The sequence below is a fragment of the Melospiza melodia genome, chromosome 30 (genome assembly GCF_035770615.1).
Source record: "Melospiza melodia melodia isolate bMelMel2 chromosome 30, bMelMel2.pri, whole genome shotgun sequence".
NCBI lineage: Eukaryota > Metazoa > Chordata > Aves > Passeriformes > Passerellidae > Melospiza > Melospiza melodia.
Window position 1 is genome coordinate 264,066 of NC_086223.1, and position 14,823 is coordinate 278,888.

At 48.5% G+C, this 14,823-nt stretch overlaps 1 protein-coding gene across 1 annotated transcript in view; it reads left to right on the forward strand.

Moving 5' to 3' along the window:
• NPEPPS (aminopeptidase puromycin sensitive) overlaps positions 1-11,265 on the forward strand; it is a 31,696-nt gene extending 20,431 nt beyond the window's left edge. Inside the window, 14 exon segments of the mRNA XM_063178804.1 lie at positions 753-917; positions 1,586-1,690; positions 1,952-2,012; positions 2,694-2,803; positions 3,336-3,399; positions 4,059-4,198; positions 5,361-5,495; positions 6,521-6,740; positions 7,376-7,518; positions 7,744-7,800; positions 8,088-8,195; positions 9,031-9,186; positions 9,302-9,349; positions 11,093-11,265. Coding sequence (XP_063034874.1) covers positions 753-917; positions 1,586-1,690; positions 1,952-2,012; positions 2,694-2,803; positions 3,336-3,399; positions 4,059-4,198; positions 5,361-5,495; positions 6,521-6,740; positions 7,376-7,518; positions 7,744-7,800; positions 8,088-8,195; positions 9,031-9,186; positions 9,302-9,349; positions 11,093-11,245 — 1,665 coding nt within the window. The 3' untranslated portion in view covers positions 11,246-11,265.
• The last annotated feature ends 3,558 nt before the right edge of the window (positions 11,266-14,823 follow it).

Sequence of the window (14,823 nt, forward strand, 5' to 3'; positions counted from 1 at the left end):
GTCCTGCCCAGAATCTGGGTTTGGATACACCTAAACAACAGCACGCTGTGATAACAGCATTATTTTAATATTTAAATGGTGATTTATGGTACCTCAGCCCTCCAAAATCCACTTTTATTCCAGTCTGCTTTCTGTCCTGGCCAAAATCTGGGTTTGGATACACCTAAACAGCAGCATGCTGTGATAACAGCATTAATTTAATATTTAAATGGTGGTTGATGGTACCTAAGCCCTCCAAAATCCCACTTTTTATTCCAGTCTGCTTTCTGTCCTGGCCAAAATCTGGGTTTGGATGCACCTAAACTGCAGCATGCTGTGATAACATAATAAATTTAATATTTAAATACTGATTTATGGTAGATAACCCTTCAAAATTTAATTTTTATTTAAATCTGCTTCCTGTCCTGCCCAAAATCTGATTTTGGATGCCGTTAAGCAGCAGCATGCTGTGATAACATAATTAATTTAATATTTAAATGGTGGTTTATGGTACCTCCAAAATCCCCCTTTTTAATTTAAATTTGCCTCGTATCCTGCCCAAAACGTGTGTTTGGGTGCCCCTCCATAGCAGCACACTGTGACAACAAAATTTAATATTTAAATGGCGGCTTACGGTACCACCAAAATACCCTTTTTAAATTTAAATTTGCTTCACATCCTGCCCAAAATCTTGAGTTTGGGTGCCCCTAAAGAGGAGCGCGCTGCGTTAAAATAATTAACTCATGATTCCCTGTGGGTTCTGTGCCCTGCAGGAGTGGTGGACCCACCTGTGGCTGAACGAGGGCTTTGCCTCGTGGATCGAGTACCTGTGCGTGGATCACTGCTTCCCCGAGTACGACATCTGGACCCAGTTCGTGTCTGCTGACTACACGCGGGCCCAGGAGCTCGATGCCTTAGACAACAGCCACCCCATCGAGGTCAGCCCTCCTTTTACAGCCTTTTTTTCCCCCCTTTCTCCCTGGGATTGAAAAGGGAATTTTGTGGCGGCCGCTGGGCAAAGCGGGATCCGGAGCCGGGGCTGCGCTCTGTGGCTCTGCTCTCCCCGTGCCCCAAAAACCTCCCTTGGAACTCCGAGGAATTATAATTCCTAAAGATCTAATTCCTGTGGATTCTAATGCTTTACAAATTATTTAAAATAAATTTTGGGAATTAACCTTGTCCGGCAGGGCATTTTAGAGTGATTCGCTCCCTGAGCGTGCCTTGCCCACTATTCCTGGATTTAATAATCTTAATCTTAATTTAACAAAAGATTTGCTGCTTTTGGGAAGCCAAGGGTTGAAGGGAGATCCCCAAATTTATCTGATCCAGCACCAAAACATAACTTAAACCACGTTTAACATCCAAACCAGCCCTGACCCAGACATATGTGAGGGATTTTCAGATTCCCCTCAAACAATCCAGCAGCGGGAGAGGAGAGAAAGAATCCCTCAGATTTTCACCCCTAAAAGTGATTTTTCCCTCACATTTTCACCTCTAAAACTGACATTTTCACTCGGACTTTCAACTCTAAAACTTTGCCACGAGCAAAATGCAATTTTTTGGCAGCCCAGATCGTTCTCACTGGGGGTTGTGGTGCTTCCCACAGGTCAGCGTGGGCCATCCCTCCGAGGTGGATGAAATATTTGATGCCATTTCCTACAGCAAGGGAGCCTCTGTGATCCGGATGCTGCACGACTACATCGGGGATGAGGTAAAGGGATGAGAACTGGAGATTTTCAGGGCATTTTTTTACAGCTAAAATTACTGGGATTTAAAAAAAAAATGAAGTTGTTCTGCGTTTTGAAAATTTCTCCACGTCAAGCTCTGTTTGAACTTATGTGGGAAAAATAATAATGAGAAATAAAGAAGGAATTAGTGATTTTGAAGATTCCTTGCCTGATTTCCTGGGGATGAAAGCAGAGTAGGAGGAGGATGGGAGATCCCTGTGACATCCCCACTTGTGTGTTCCCAGGATTTCCGGAAAGGAATGAACCTGTACCTGACCAAGTTCCAGCAGAGGAATGCTGCCACAGGTAACTCGGTCACTGGGATGGGCACACAAGTTATTTTGGGACTCAAAACCGTTGGTTTTGCACCTGAAATAATTGAAATTCCTGGACGTTCCTGGCTTGTTCCCAGTTTCATGCCCTGCACGGGGAGGATTCAGCGTGCCTGGGGATTTTCTGTCCCTGGAGTGTGTGGCTGAGGTGATCTCCAACATTTGTAAGACATTTTCAGTTACCACTGAAAAATATCCTACAAATATTCTTTGGTTTGCCAAGAGAGCCTTCTGCAGTATTGATCCTGTGATTAAACAGGTCAAAATCTGATATTTTTGCTTTTAAACCTTCTATTTTTGTGGATCAGACACAAACGTGGAAGTGAGGACATCAAAGCTCCATCAGCCAAATCCAATCCGTGGTGTTTGCTCAGCAATTTTTGACATAATACATAAAAAACCTAAAGGGAAATGTTGTTCTCTTTTAATATTTAATGTTAATTTTTGTATCACCACGTGTATCGATTGGGGTTTTTTAGCAGTAAAGAAGCTGCTTTATCCCCTCTCTCCTTCCTGAGGAGGTTTAAACTATTTCCATTTTAATTTTGCCTGTTATCTGTTAAATTTCAACAAAACCCAAAAGCGTAAAAGGTGAAGTAAGAACCCAACTTTCCCAACACTCATAAAACCTGATTCAAATCCTTTTCTCCTGCAGAGGATCTCTGGGAAAGCCTGGAAAAAGCCAGTGGCAAACCCATTGCTGCTGTGATGAACACGTGGACCAAACAAATGGGATTTCCACTCATTTACGTGGAGGCTGAACAGGTAAGAAGGGAATTGTGCCTTAATTTCAGATCAAATTCAGCAATATTCCCTGATTTGGAGGATTCCCTTGGGTCCGGGCTGGTAAAAATGGAATTGTGCCACAATTTTGGATCAAATTTAACAATAGTCCCTGGTTTTGAGCATTCCCTTGGATCAGGGGTGGTAAAATTGGAATTGTGCCATAATTTCGGATCAGATTTAACAATATTCACAAATTTTGGGCATTCCTGTGGATTGGGGGATGTAAAATTGGAATTGTACCTAAATTTCGGATAAAATTTAACAATATCCACAAATTTTGGGCATTCCTGTGGATCAGGGGTGGTGAAAATGGAATTGTGCCTAAATTTTGGATCAAATTTAACAATATTCCCTGACTTAGAGGACTTCCTTGCATTAGGGGTGGTAAACCAAATTATTCCATGAAACAGAGGGCAATGACACACAGGGAAACGAAATTAAACTAATCATCCCCTTTTCTCATTTTCTCGCATTTTTTTCTTTTTTTTTTTTTTTTAATTTTTTCCCTCAGCAAGAAGATGACAAAGTGTTGAAGTTGGTCCAGAAGAAATTCTGTGCCAGTGGACCATATACTGGTAAGGGGAGAGCAGGGAGCAGGAATGGGTGGGCACAAAACCACAAAACATCCCAATTTTGAAGGGATATTGTTGGGTTTTTGTGGTTTTTCATCCAAAAGCAGGAATTTTGGGAGCTGGAACAGCCCCAGGCCTGTGCTCTGCCTGGATCCAGGTGGGGAAATGTGAGGAAATCCAAGTTTGGGCCTTTCCCACTTGTGGTTTCCATATCTTGGCATGGAGAGCAGCATTTCTTGTCTCAAAATTCCTTCCAAAATGTCAATTTTAGGGCCGGGGCCCTCTGAGGGGCTGGGGAGCAGCTGGTTTGTGGTGCTGCTGAAATAAATGGAATTAAAACACCTCAGGTGGGCACGACCACTGATTCCAGCACTGATTCCACTCCCCTTCCATGCTTATCTAAATTAAAATGTTTGGCTTGAAAGCTGATTTAAAGATTTTGGGGATTTTAGCTCTAAAACTGTGATTTCCCTCATATTTTCAACTCTATAAAACTGACATTTTACTCCAGATTAAAACTGTCATTTTCCCCTCAGATTTTTACCTCTGAAAACAGACGTTCCAGATTTGGGCCTTTTATTTCCAATTTCATTTTCAGTGCTGAACCTGGCTGGCTTTGAGCTGTTTCTCAGTGTTTTGCGCCCATTTTCCCTCTGCTGCAGGGGAGGATTTCCCCATGTGGATGGTGCCCATCAGTATTTGCACGAGCGAGGACCCCAGCTGTGCCAAAATGCAGATTTTGATGGACAAGCCCGAGCTCACCGTGGTGTTGAAGGACACCAAGCCAGAGCAGTGGGTCAAGGTGAGAACTCAAAATTTCATTTTCCTCCTCCCTCCTTTATTTCCCTTTCCCCTTGGAATTCTGATTTTCCTCTGGAAAAACCTCCTTTTCTTCCCTGTGCTGCTGTGGAGTTTTGGTTCCCATTCCTCCCCTTTCTTTCCCGTTTTCCTACAATGTCAACTGGAATTCTTTGAGAATTCAAATCTGGAAAAAAAAGTGAAATTAAAGGCAGGATTTGAGTTGAGATGTGGTGGTTTTTTTAGTCATTGTTATCATTATTATTGCAATTACTGTTATTATGGTTATGGTATTATTGTCTCATTACAATTATAATAATTATAATTATTACAATCAATATATACTTTATGCCATGTATTAAATATATTATCTTACTATAATACATTTATATTAAAATTCTTAATATATATATATTCTTATATATATTATAAGGCTATGCATTTTATTATTTTAATGAATATAAATATATACAATATATTTATATTTTAAAAAATTATAATTTTTTAAATGCATATAAAAATATGCATATATATTAATGCATAATTTGATATATTGGTTTTCTGTATATAGTTTTCTTACATATGCTTTTAATATATAAAACACATATATAAACATACGTATTTTAGATGAATATGAAGATGTATTTTAGATGAATGTGAAGATGTATTTTAGATAAATATGAAGATGTATTGTAGATAAATATGAAGATGTATTGTAGATAAATATGAAGATGTATTGTAGATAAATATGAAGGTGTATTTTAGATAAATATGAAGATGTATTTTAGATAAATATGCATAAATTCAAAGGCATATTTTAAATATATAACAGTATGACGATCTTTTAGATAAATATATATGAATACAAAGATTTTTTAGATAAATGCCTATAAATATAAATCTTAGGTAAGTATAAATACAAATACATATTTTATATAGATATGAATAGATACAATGACATATTTTAGATACACGTACACAACTATATATCAGTATAAATCACATTTTATATGATTACGTACAACGATAAATGGCATTTTATTTAAATATACAAGCATAACCAAATTTTATTTAAATGTACACAAACTCAGACCCTGTTTTAGGCACAGAGAGGTGTAAAAGGTGCGGTTCCTGGCCGCTGACCCTGTCTGTTGTCTGTGCTGCAGCTGAACCTGGGCACGGTGGGGTTCTACCGCACGCAGTACAGCCCGGCCATGCTGGAGAGCCTGATCCCGGCCATCAGGGACCTGTCCCTGCCGCCCGTCGACAGGCTGGGGCTGCAGAACGACCTCTTCTCCCTGGTCAGCCCCTGGCACTGGGGAGAGTCCTGTGGGAATGGGGGGAAATCCTATGGGAATGGGGGAAAATCAGCTGGGAATGGGAATGGGGGGAAATCAGCTGGGAATGGGGGGGAATCAGCTGGGATTGGTGGGAAATCCTATGGGAATGGGGAGAATCAGCTGGGAATGGGGAGAATCAGCTGGGATTGGGGGAAATCAGCGGGCAATGGGGGGAAAATCAGCTGGGAATGGGGGAAAATCAGCTGGGAATGGGGGGAAATCAGCTGGGATTGGGGGGAATCAGCTGGGAATGGGGGGAATCAGCTGGGAATGGGGGGAAATCAGATGGGAATGGGGGGAATCCTATGGGAATGGGGGGAATCAGCTGGGATTGGGGGGAATCCTATGGGAATGGGGGTAAATCAGCTGGCAATGGGGGAAAATCAGCTGGGAATGGGGGGAAAATCTGCTGGGAATGGGGGGAAAATCTGCTGGGAATGGGGGGAGAATCTGCTGGGAATGGGAGGAAATCAGCTGGGATTGGGGGGAATCCTATGGGAATGGGGGGAAATCAGCTGGGAATGGGAATGAGGGGAATCAGCTGGCAATGGGGGGAATCCTATGGGATTGGGGGAAATCAGCTGGGAATGGGGGAAAATCAGCTGGGAATGGGGGGAATCCTATGGGAATGGGGGAAAATCAGCTGGGAATGGGGGAAATCAGCTGGGATTGGGGGGAAATCATCTGGGAATGGGGGGAATCCTATGGGAATGGGGGGAAATCAGCTGGGATTGGGGAAAATCAGCGGGCAATGGGGGGAAAAACCATCTGGGAATGGGGGGAAAAAATCATCTGGGAATGGGGCAATATCCTCTGGGAACAGGGAAGATCCTCTGGGATTGGGGCAAAATACTCTGGGAATGGGGCAATCCCATTAAAAGGCGGGATTAATCCCTGTATTTTCCGAATAATCAATAAAATAAATGGATGAGCTATTAGAAATGGGGATTAATCTCTTTTTTTTTCTTTTTTTTCCTCGTCGCCAGGCCCGAGCTGGCATCATCAGCACGGTGGAGGTGCTGAAGGTGATGGAAGCCTTTGTGAACGAGCCCAACTACACGGTGTGGAGCGACCTGAGCTGCAACCTGGGCATCCTGGGCACGCTGCTGTCCCACACGGACTTCTACGAGGACATCCAGGTGTTCGTCAGAGACGTCTTCTCGCCCATCGGGGAGAGGCTGGGCTGGGACCCCCGGCCCGGAGAGGGTACGAGAGCTGGGCTGGGGCAGAATCATCAGGGCTGGGGGCAATGGGGGGAAATTCAGCTTGGGGTTGGGGATAAATAATCAGGGGTTTGGGGGGAAATTCAGGTTGGGATTGAGTAAAAATCAGCAGGGGTTTGGGGGAAAATGATGGGAAATTCAGGTTGGGATTGAATAAAAATCATCAGAGGTTTGTGGGAAATGCTGGGAAATTCAGATTGAGGGTTGGTGAAAATCATAATGGGTTTGGGGGGAAATGATGGGAAATTCATTTGTGGGGTTGGGAATCTTGTGTGTTAATGAATCATCAGGGATTTGGGAGAAAATTTCTGTTGGGAAATTCAGCTATGAAGTTGGGAATCTTGCGTGTCAATAAATTATCAGGGATTTGGGGGGAAAGAAGGGAGGAAAATGAGGCTGGGAGAGGCATTCAACCACCCCTGGAGGCCTGGATTCTCTGGATATCCTCAGGGATTACCACACAGCTCAAATAAAGATTCAATGCTGAGTTTTGTCTCCTAAATAATCCCATTTTTGTGTGGTTTCTGTCCCCTAGGGCACCTGGACGCGCTGCTGCGGGGGCTGGTGCTGGGCAAAGCTCACAGAAAATCTGATTTTTGTGTGGTTTCTGTCCCCTAGGGCACCTGGACGCGCTGCTGCGGGGGCTGGTGCTGGGCAAGCTGGGCAAGGCCGGGCACAAGGCGACGCTGGAGGAGGCGCGGCGCCGCTTCAAGGAGCACGTGGAGGGCAAGCACGTCCTGTCCGCCGACCTGAGGAGCCCCGTACGTCCCGGGGGGCTCGGGGGGCCCCCGTCCATCCCCTGGCAGCGAGAGGGAGCGTCCCCGCTTTCTGCCACCCTGCTTTCCCCGCGTTGGGAAGCGCCAAAATTCTCCTGAAAACACCCAAGGGTTTGCAGCATCTCTCTAGATGTGGGAATTCCACCCCGATTCCGCACAAATTGCTGCGTTCCCAAGAGTGTGATGGGTTCGTTTCTGCTTTCCTCCCAGGTCTATGTGACTGTGCTGAAGCACGGGGACAGCTCCACCCTGGACACCATGCTAAAGGTGGGTGCTCGCTCCCCAGAACCCCACATTTCCCCCTAAAAACCCCCTCGGGGCTGGGGTTTATCCACGCCCAGTCCCTGCTGGTGTGGAATTCCCTTGGGAGTTCCTCCCTGACCTTTATACAAACCGCTGAAAATCACTTTATTCCTCGCAACGAACGGCGCCACCAGCCAGGCCAATTTGTCCCTGATTAGGGTTGCCGAGTAATTAGCAGCTCTGGCACCCACAGAGGGCTCATTAGGCGCGGGATTAACGAGGAATTAATGTTTGGATGTGTTTCCCTGCAGCTGCACAAGCAGGCTGACATGCAGGAGGAGAAGAACCGGATCGAGCGTGTCCTCGGGGCCATCTCCCAGCCCGAGCTGATCCAAAAAGTTCTCACCTTTGCACTTTCAGTGAGTTCCCTTCCCTGGGAGCACCCTGGGCTGGGCTGAACCTGCAGGAATTCTCCTCCTGGCTCTTGGGAGTTTGGGGAAGTTCCAAATTGAGGAAAATCTCAGCAAGTTGCGTCCAAATTAAGGAAAAATTTGGATTTTGAGTTGGGTCCAAATCAAGAGAAATTTGACTGAAATGGTCCAAATTAAGAAAAAATTTGGCTGAGCTGGGTCCAAATTAAGAAGAATCTGAGAGTTGGTTCAGAGTAACACAAATCTGAGAGCCTTGGTTCCAAATTAGCAAAATTTCGAGCTGGATCCAGATTAACAAAAATCTGAGAGAGTTGGTTCCAAATTGAGAAAAAATCGGAGGAAGGTGGTTTCAAATTAAAAAAAAAACTCTGAATGAGTTGATTAAAAAAAAACAACCCTCTGAGTGTGAATAAAATAGAGAAAATTCTGATTGCTGTGCTGCAGGGATTTTCTGTGCTCAGAGCAGTCGGTTCCCTGGTGCTGTGGAAATTAATCCCAATTTTCCTGGCACTGCTCTGCTTCCAGCACCAATTCCCAGGAAGCCAAAATGCAGTTTGACCTCTCAATTTACCAAAAAAACCCAAAATAATCCCTCTAAATCTTTCCTTTTTTAGTTAAAATAAGATTTTTTTTTTTTTTGTGGGTGTAACCTGAGGATAACTCAGGGATTTGCTTCTCCTTCAATCTTTGAGTTGCACATTACATTTTGGGGTAAAAATTTTGCTTTACTTGATGGATTGGGTATAGAAATGCCTAAAACCTCAACCCATTTTGCTGGAATTGTTGGGGAAATGTGGAATATTGGTGCTGTTTCCCTCCCCAGGAAGAGGTACGTCCCCAGGACACGGTGTCAGTGATTGGAGGGGTGGCTGGAGGCAGCAAACAGGGCAGGAAAGCTGCTTGGAAATTCGTGAGGGACAACTGGGAGGAGCTTTATAATCGATACCAAGGTGGATTCCTAATATCCAGATTAATAAAGGTACGTGGGGCCCTGGGGAAAAGCCCTTCCCTCATATCTGCCACTGGAAATGGTGAATTTCACCTTTAATTTAATAATGAATTAATAATTTAATGTTGGTTTATTTCCCCTTCAGCTCACAGTGGATGGATTTGCAAATGATAAAATGGCTGCAGAAGTGAAGGTAAGAAGATTTAATCAAAGAATTTATTAATTAGTCGCTGATAAACTTGGGGTGCTCTGGCTGGAAGAGTCAAACCCTGGTGGATTTTGTTGTTCCGTCCCCAAACCTCTTTAAGTTGGATAAAATTTTATTGAAATGCCTTAAATCAGCATTTTGGAAGTGATCTGTAATTTCCACTGATTTATTCTTCATTGATTTCAACTTTGATAAAATCCAGCAGAGTTTGGCAGCAGCTTTGAGCCTCCCCAAAAAAGGAAACTTTGAAATATTCAGAATTATCCCAACCTCCATCATTGGTAGAGCTCTGAGAGTGGATTTCATTATTTATTCTTTCCCCACATTTTTCCAAGAACATCTTGGAAGAAGAAACTTTGGAATAGGGCTGTTAATTGGTTAATTAGCATGTTCCTATTAGGAAAACACTGAGGAGGAATTGTTATTCCAAAGATCAGCTGAGCCCTGAGCTGGCTCTGTCCTTTCTATCATTTAATGACTTTTCTTAGTAAAGATTTAATAGCAGAAATTACTTTACAGAGAAATTTTGCATTAGAATAAATTTTATTTTATTTTATTTTATCGCAAAACACTGAGCGGGAAAACCAGCCCTGAATAAGTCCCAGCTCATTTCCAAGAGGATTCCTGACCTTTGAGAGGGGAATTTGCCCGGTCTGAGGCTCAGTGTCACCTTGCAGGGCGTGAGGGCTGTGCCAAGTGTGGGGAAGCTGCTTGGAGGGAGGCAGGGACAGCTCCGGGCTGGGCAGGTGCCTGGGCTGGAAATGCAGAGTCACAGCAGTGCTGGGAAACGGGGAGGGAATGGGGCTGGGGGCACTCAGCTGGGCAAAATGGGGCTGGGGGCACTGAACTGGGCCTGGGGTCACTGCCCATCCAAACTGGAAACTCAGGAACGCCCTGCCAGGGTTTCAGAGTGGCGTCACCTCGGGCAGTTTTGGGTGCCAGGGTTGGTCTGGAGCTGTTGGAGAGTGCCCAGATGGGGCCGGGGTGGGTTCGGGGCGTGTGAGCAGGGCCAGGGGTTGAACTGGTGCTCCCTGTGAGCCCCAGGGGTGTGAGGGCAATTCCTCAGGGGTGTCAGGGCAATTCCCTCAGGGGTGTGAGGGCAATTCCTCAGGGGTGTGAGGGCAATTCCCTCAGGGGCGTGAGGGCAATTCCCTCAGGGGTGTGAGGGCAATTCCTCAGGGGCGTGAGGGCAATTCCTCAGGGGTGTCAGGGCAATTCCTCAGGGGTGTCAGGGCAATCCCTCAGGGCAATTCCCTCAGGGGTGTGAGGGCAATCCCTCAGGGGTGTCAGGGCAATTCCTCAGGGGTGTCAGGGCAATTCCTCAGGGGTGTGAGGGCAATCCCTCAGGGCAATTCCTCAGGGGTGTCAGGGCAATTCCCTCAGGGGTGTCAGGGCAATTCCTCAGGGCAATTTCTCAGGGGTGTAGGGCAATCCCTCAGGGACAGGCTGGCCCTGTGGGGATCATCATCCTTTGCAGGGCAGGAGCTGGACTGGGCACCCCATCCCTGCAGGTGTTTCCCCACCCCTGCAGGTGTTTCCCCACCTCTGGAAGAGTTTCCCCACGCTCTCCAGGTGTTTCCCCACCCCTGCAGGTGTTTCCCCATCCTGATTTTTCATCTCCCCCCGCCGCACTCCGTAATTTCGGCGTCCCCTGCAGCCCCTCGGCTCCTCCCGCCCGCCCGGCCGGGCCGTGTCCCCATGCCGCCCCACGTGTCGCTGTCCCCGCAGGCGTTCTTCGAGAGCCACCCGGCGCCGTCGGCGGAGCGCACGGTGCAGCAGTGCTGCGAGAACATCCTGCTGAACGCGGCGTGGCTGCGGCGCGACGCCGACAGCATCCAGCACTTCCTGCAGCAGCGCCGGGCGCCGCCCGCGCCCGTGTGAGCCCTCCGCGCCCGCCGCGGCCGCAGCGCAGCCCCGGGCACCGGGAGGAGCCCCCGCCGCCGACCCACCTGCCAAGAATTCGGGAGTTTGGTTTTGGTTTGTTTTTTCCCATTTTTCTTTTTTTTTTTTTTCCTCCTTTTTTTTTTTTTTTTTGTTTTGTTTTGTTTTGTTTTTTTCCTCCTTTTTTTTTTTCCTTTTTTATTTTTTTTTTTTTTTTTTTTTTTATTTTATTTTTTTTTTTATTTCCTCCTCCTCCTCCTCAAGCCCGTGGGGATTGGACCGTGAATGTAGAGTTTAATCGGTTCCTGCTCACACACTCCAAGAATTTGGGAAAATTCTGTTCGGGAAAAAAAAACAAAACACAACAACAACAGCAGCAACAGCAACAAAAAAAAAAAAATCTATCAGCGATTCTGCAGAAAGAGAGAGAGAGAGAGAAAAAAAAATACAAAAATACAAAAAAAAAAAAAAGAGAGAGAAAAATCTGTAAATATGATAGTAATAAAATAGAGCATAACAAAACTGTGAAACTTCCTCAAGCCTTGTCAGTGGTTAAAATATTTAACACCCCCCTCCCCTTTCCTGACACTTATTGAGAGATGTTCTGTTTTTTACACCCTCCCTCCCCCAGAAGAGCAAAGCAGGGGTGTTGAGGTCAGTGCAGAGCCTGAGGCAGGAGCGGGGCCTCAGCCCTGAGTGCAGCAGGTCCCGGGGCCAGGCAGGTGTGGTTGGACAGAACCTGTGCAAGGTTCTGGGGAGCTGTCCCTGAACCCCTCCCCACCCCAAGGATAGTAGGGTTCCCTTTCCCTTTTGTGTTACCTCTCAGCAACAAAAAACCCACAAAAAAAAAAACCTCAAAAACCCCCCAAAATGCCCTGTTCTGTTTCTCCTGGGTTCCCCCACCCCTGTCGCTGATGTCCTTCGAGCAGAGTCGGGATTGTAAAGGAAACTCCTCTCAGAGCCACATTAAAGCAGAAAGGTTCGTGCAGTTTGATTTTATTTCCATTTCCTCCCGGCCCCTTGTCCCATGCAGGGGGACGGGGCTGCCCTGCTTCTCCTGCTCCTTCCTCTCCATCATTGCCGTGGAAAATGCGATTCTGAAGCCTTAAATCAGTGACGATGATGATGATGATGATGATGATGAAGAAGCTGTGCCATCATCCCCTCCCAAAGCAGCGTGGTCCTACTAACCAGCCACCCTCTAATACACAAAGGTTGGAGTTCCAGCTTTTTATTTTTGGTTTTTCCTCCCTTTTTTTTCCTTATTTTCTTTAACAGGAATTCGTATTTGGTGTGGCTTAACTGTTAATTTTTTCGGAAGGTCATCAGATTTAACTTGTCAGACTGCTTCCCCCTCGAGACATTTTTGTGCTATTGTTTAAAAAAAAAAAAGATTACAAAAAAACCCACAAAAAATCCTAAAAAAAATCAACAAAAAAAAAAAAAGAGTACAAAAATAAAAAAAAAAAGATTTAAAACAGTTGGCGTTAATAAAAATGTCAATGTGAAATCCACGTCCTCACCTTGTGTTGTGTTTGGAGGCTGAAAGGACCCAAAGCTGGGTTTATTTGGAGGCTGAGAGGACCCAAAGCTGGGTTTATTTGACCCAAAGCTGGGTTTATTTGGAGGCTGAGAGGACCCAAAGCTGTGAGGGGACACCAGAGGCCTAGGTGTCACCTGCAGGACCCCTCCTGTGCCCCAGGGGTAGAGTTCAGGCTGACAGGCCCGGATCAGAGCCTGAGTAATGTGAATAAAAACCACCCTCAGGCACTCCAGAACTGCCCGGGACTGAATTTAGCAGAGAAATGAAAGCAAAAACCTAATTGTGAATAACAAAAACTTTATCAAACAGCACAAAGTCGACAGAATAACACCATGGAGGCACTTCCAGGGTGGGGAACACCCCAGAAATGTGAATTTTGGGGCTCTGAGCTCCCCCAGGCTGGGAACGAGCCCGGTTGGGAATTCCCTGCGGTCAGCACCAGCCCTGCCCCAGGCTAAGCCGCTTTCCCTTCTGCTCCCTGCACACGGACAAAGCGAGAACAGCCCCGGGGGACCGTGCGGGACCGGCACGGAAACAACAGAGCCGGGCCGGGCTGCGAGCAGCTCAATCCCCAGCTAAGGAACTCTGGGATCCGTCCTTTCCATAGGAAATCTTCACTTTTATCGTGGGAGACAAAGTGAGGCTGGGGACGGGGGCAGGACGAGGACAGAGGAGTTTTGGGGTGAGGAAAGGGCTGATTATTGAGGGAATTGTGGCTGCCACACGCCTGCAGTGTCCCTGTGGCACCGGGGACAGCGGGACCTGTCCCTGTCCCTGGCAGGGTGGCACTGGATGAGCTCTGATCTCCTTCCCACCCAAACCGTTCCGTGATTTTGCCCACGGGATTCGGGAGCGTCCCCTGGCACCTGAGGGACCCAAGGAGGGATCCATGGACCCAACCCGAACCTCCCGGAGCTCCGCGAGGTTCGGGATCGCCACCACGGCACGGGGAGCAGTCCCAGAGCAACCCCGACCTCTCCCTCCCGAGCAGCAATTCCTTCCCCAGACCCCGCCCGACCCTGCCCTCGCCCAGCCGGGCTCAATTCCCCCCGGATTCCCTCGGATCCGGTGTCCGGAGCGCGTTCCTTGCCCGGGATCCCGGAATGCCCCGGCAGCGGGGCCCGAGCGCGGCGCTCCCCCGCCCGGGGCGGCGCTCGCCTCTCCCGGCCCTTCCCGGAGCCTCCGGCCGCGGGAGGGGCTGGGCCGTGTCCCGGTAATTGTCGCTTGTCCCCGCGGTGTTTGCGGTTTGTGTGTCACTAATTGCCACTTGCGGCCCGTTAATTAATTATTACCCGCCGTTCTACACCGGTCCCGTTTTCCCTCTTTTCCTGCCCGTTCCCGCACCCCTCGGCTGTGCCGGTGTCACCCGGCTTGGGGACACACCGGGACGCGGAGGGAGCGCGGTGCCCGTTCCGGGGGACACCGGGGCCGGTGCGGGGCGGGTCCTGGCGGGGCTCTCCCCAGGCAGCGCTTGCATGCCGGTTCCTGCGGGATCCCGGAGCGACTCTGCAGGGCCGGGCAGGACACACGGACACACCGGACACACCCCCGGCCCCGGGACACCCGCGCCGGCTCCGCTTCCCGCTGCGCGCCGAGCACGTGGCTCCTCCCAAGCCGGTTCCGCTGCCGCCGCTGCCGCCGCTTTCCGCGCCCGCCGCGGGCGGAGCTGCGCGGGCCGTGGCCGGAACCAGCAGCAGTGCCGCTGCCCCGGTGCCCCGGCTCTCCTTCCTCCGGTCCCGGTGGTCCCGGTGCCGCCCCACCCCCGCCGCGGCCCGACGTGGTCGCGCCCCCCCCCCCTCCCGCGGCAATGGTCCCGGCCCGGCCCCGCCCAATCCCCGCGCGCGCCGCCGGAAGCCCCGCCCCTTCTCTTTCCTCCCCCGTTGCCCCCCTTTGCCCCCCCCCCCGCCAATGTCCTCGCGCCGCCGGCCCAGCCAATAGAAAGGGGCGCGCGCCGGCCCGGGGGCCCCGCCGGCCAATCAGCGCGGCGGGCGCGGGGCGCGCGCGCGGGGCCTCCTGGCGTATCCCTCCGCCGCCC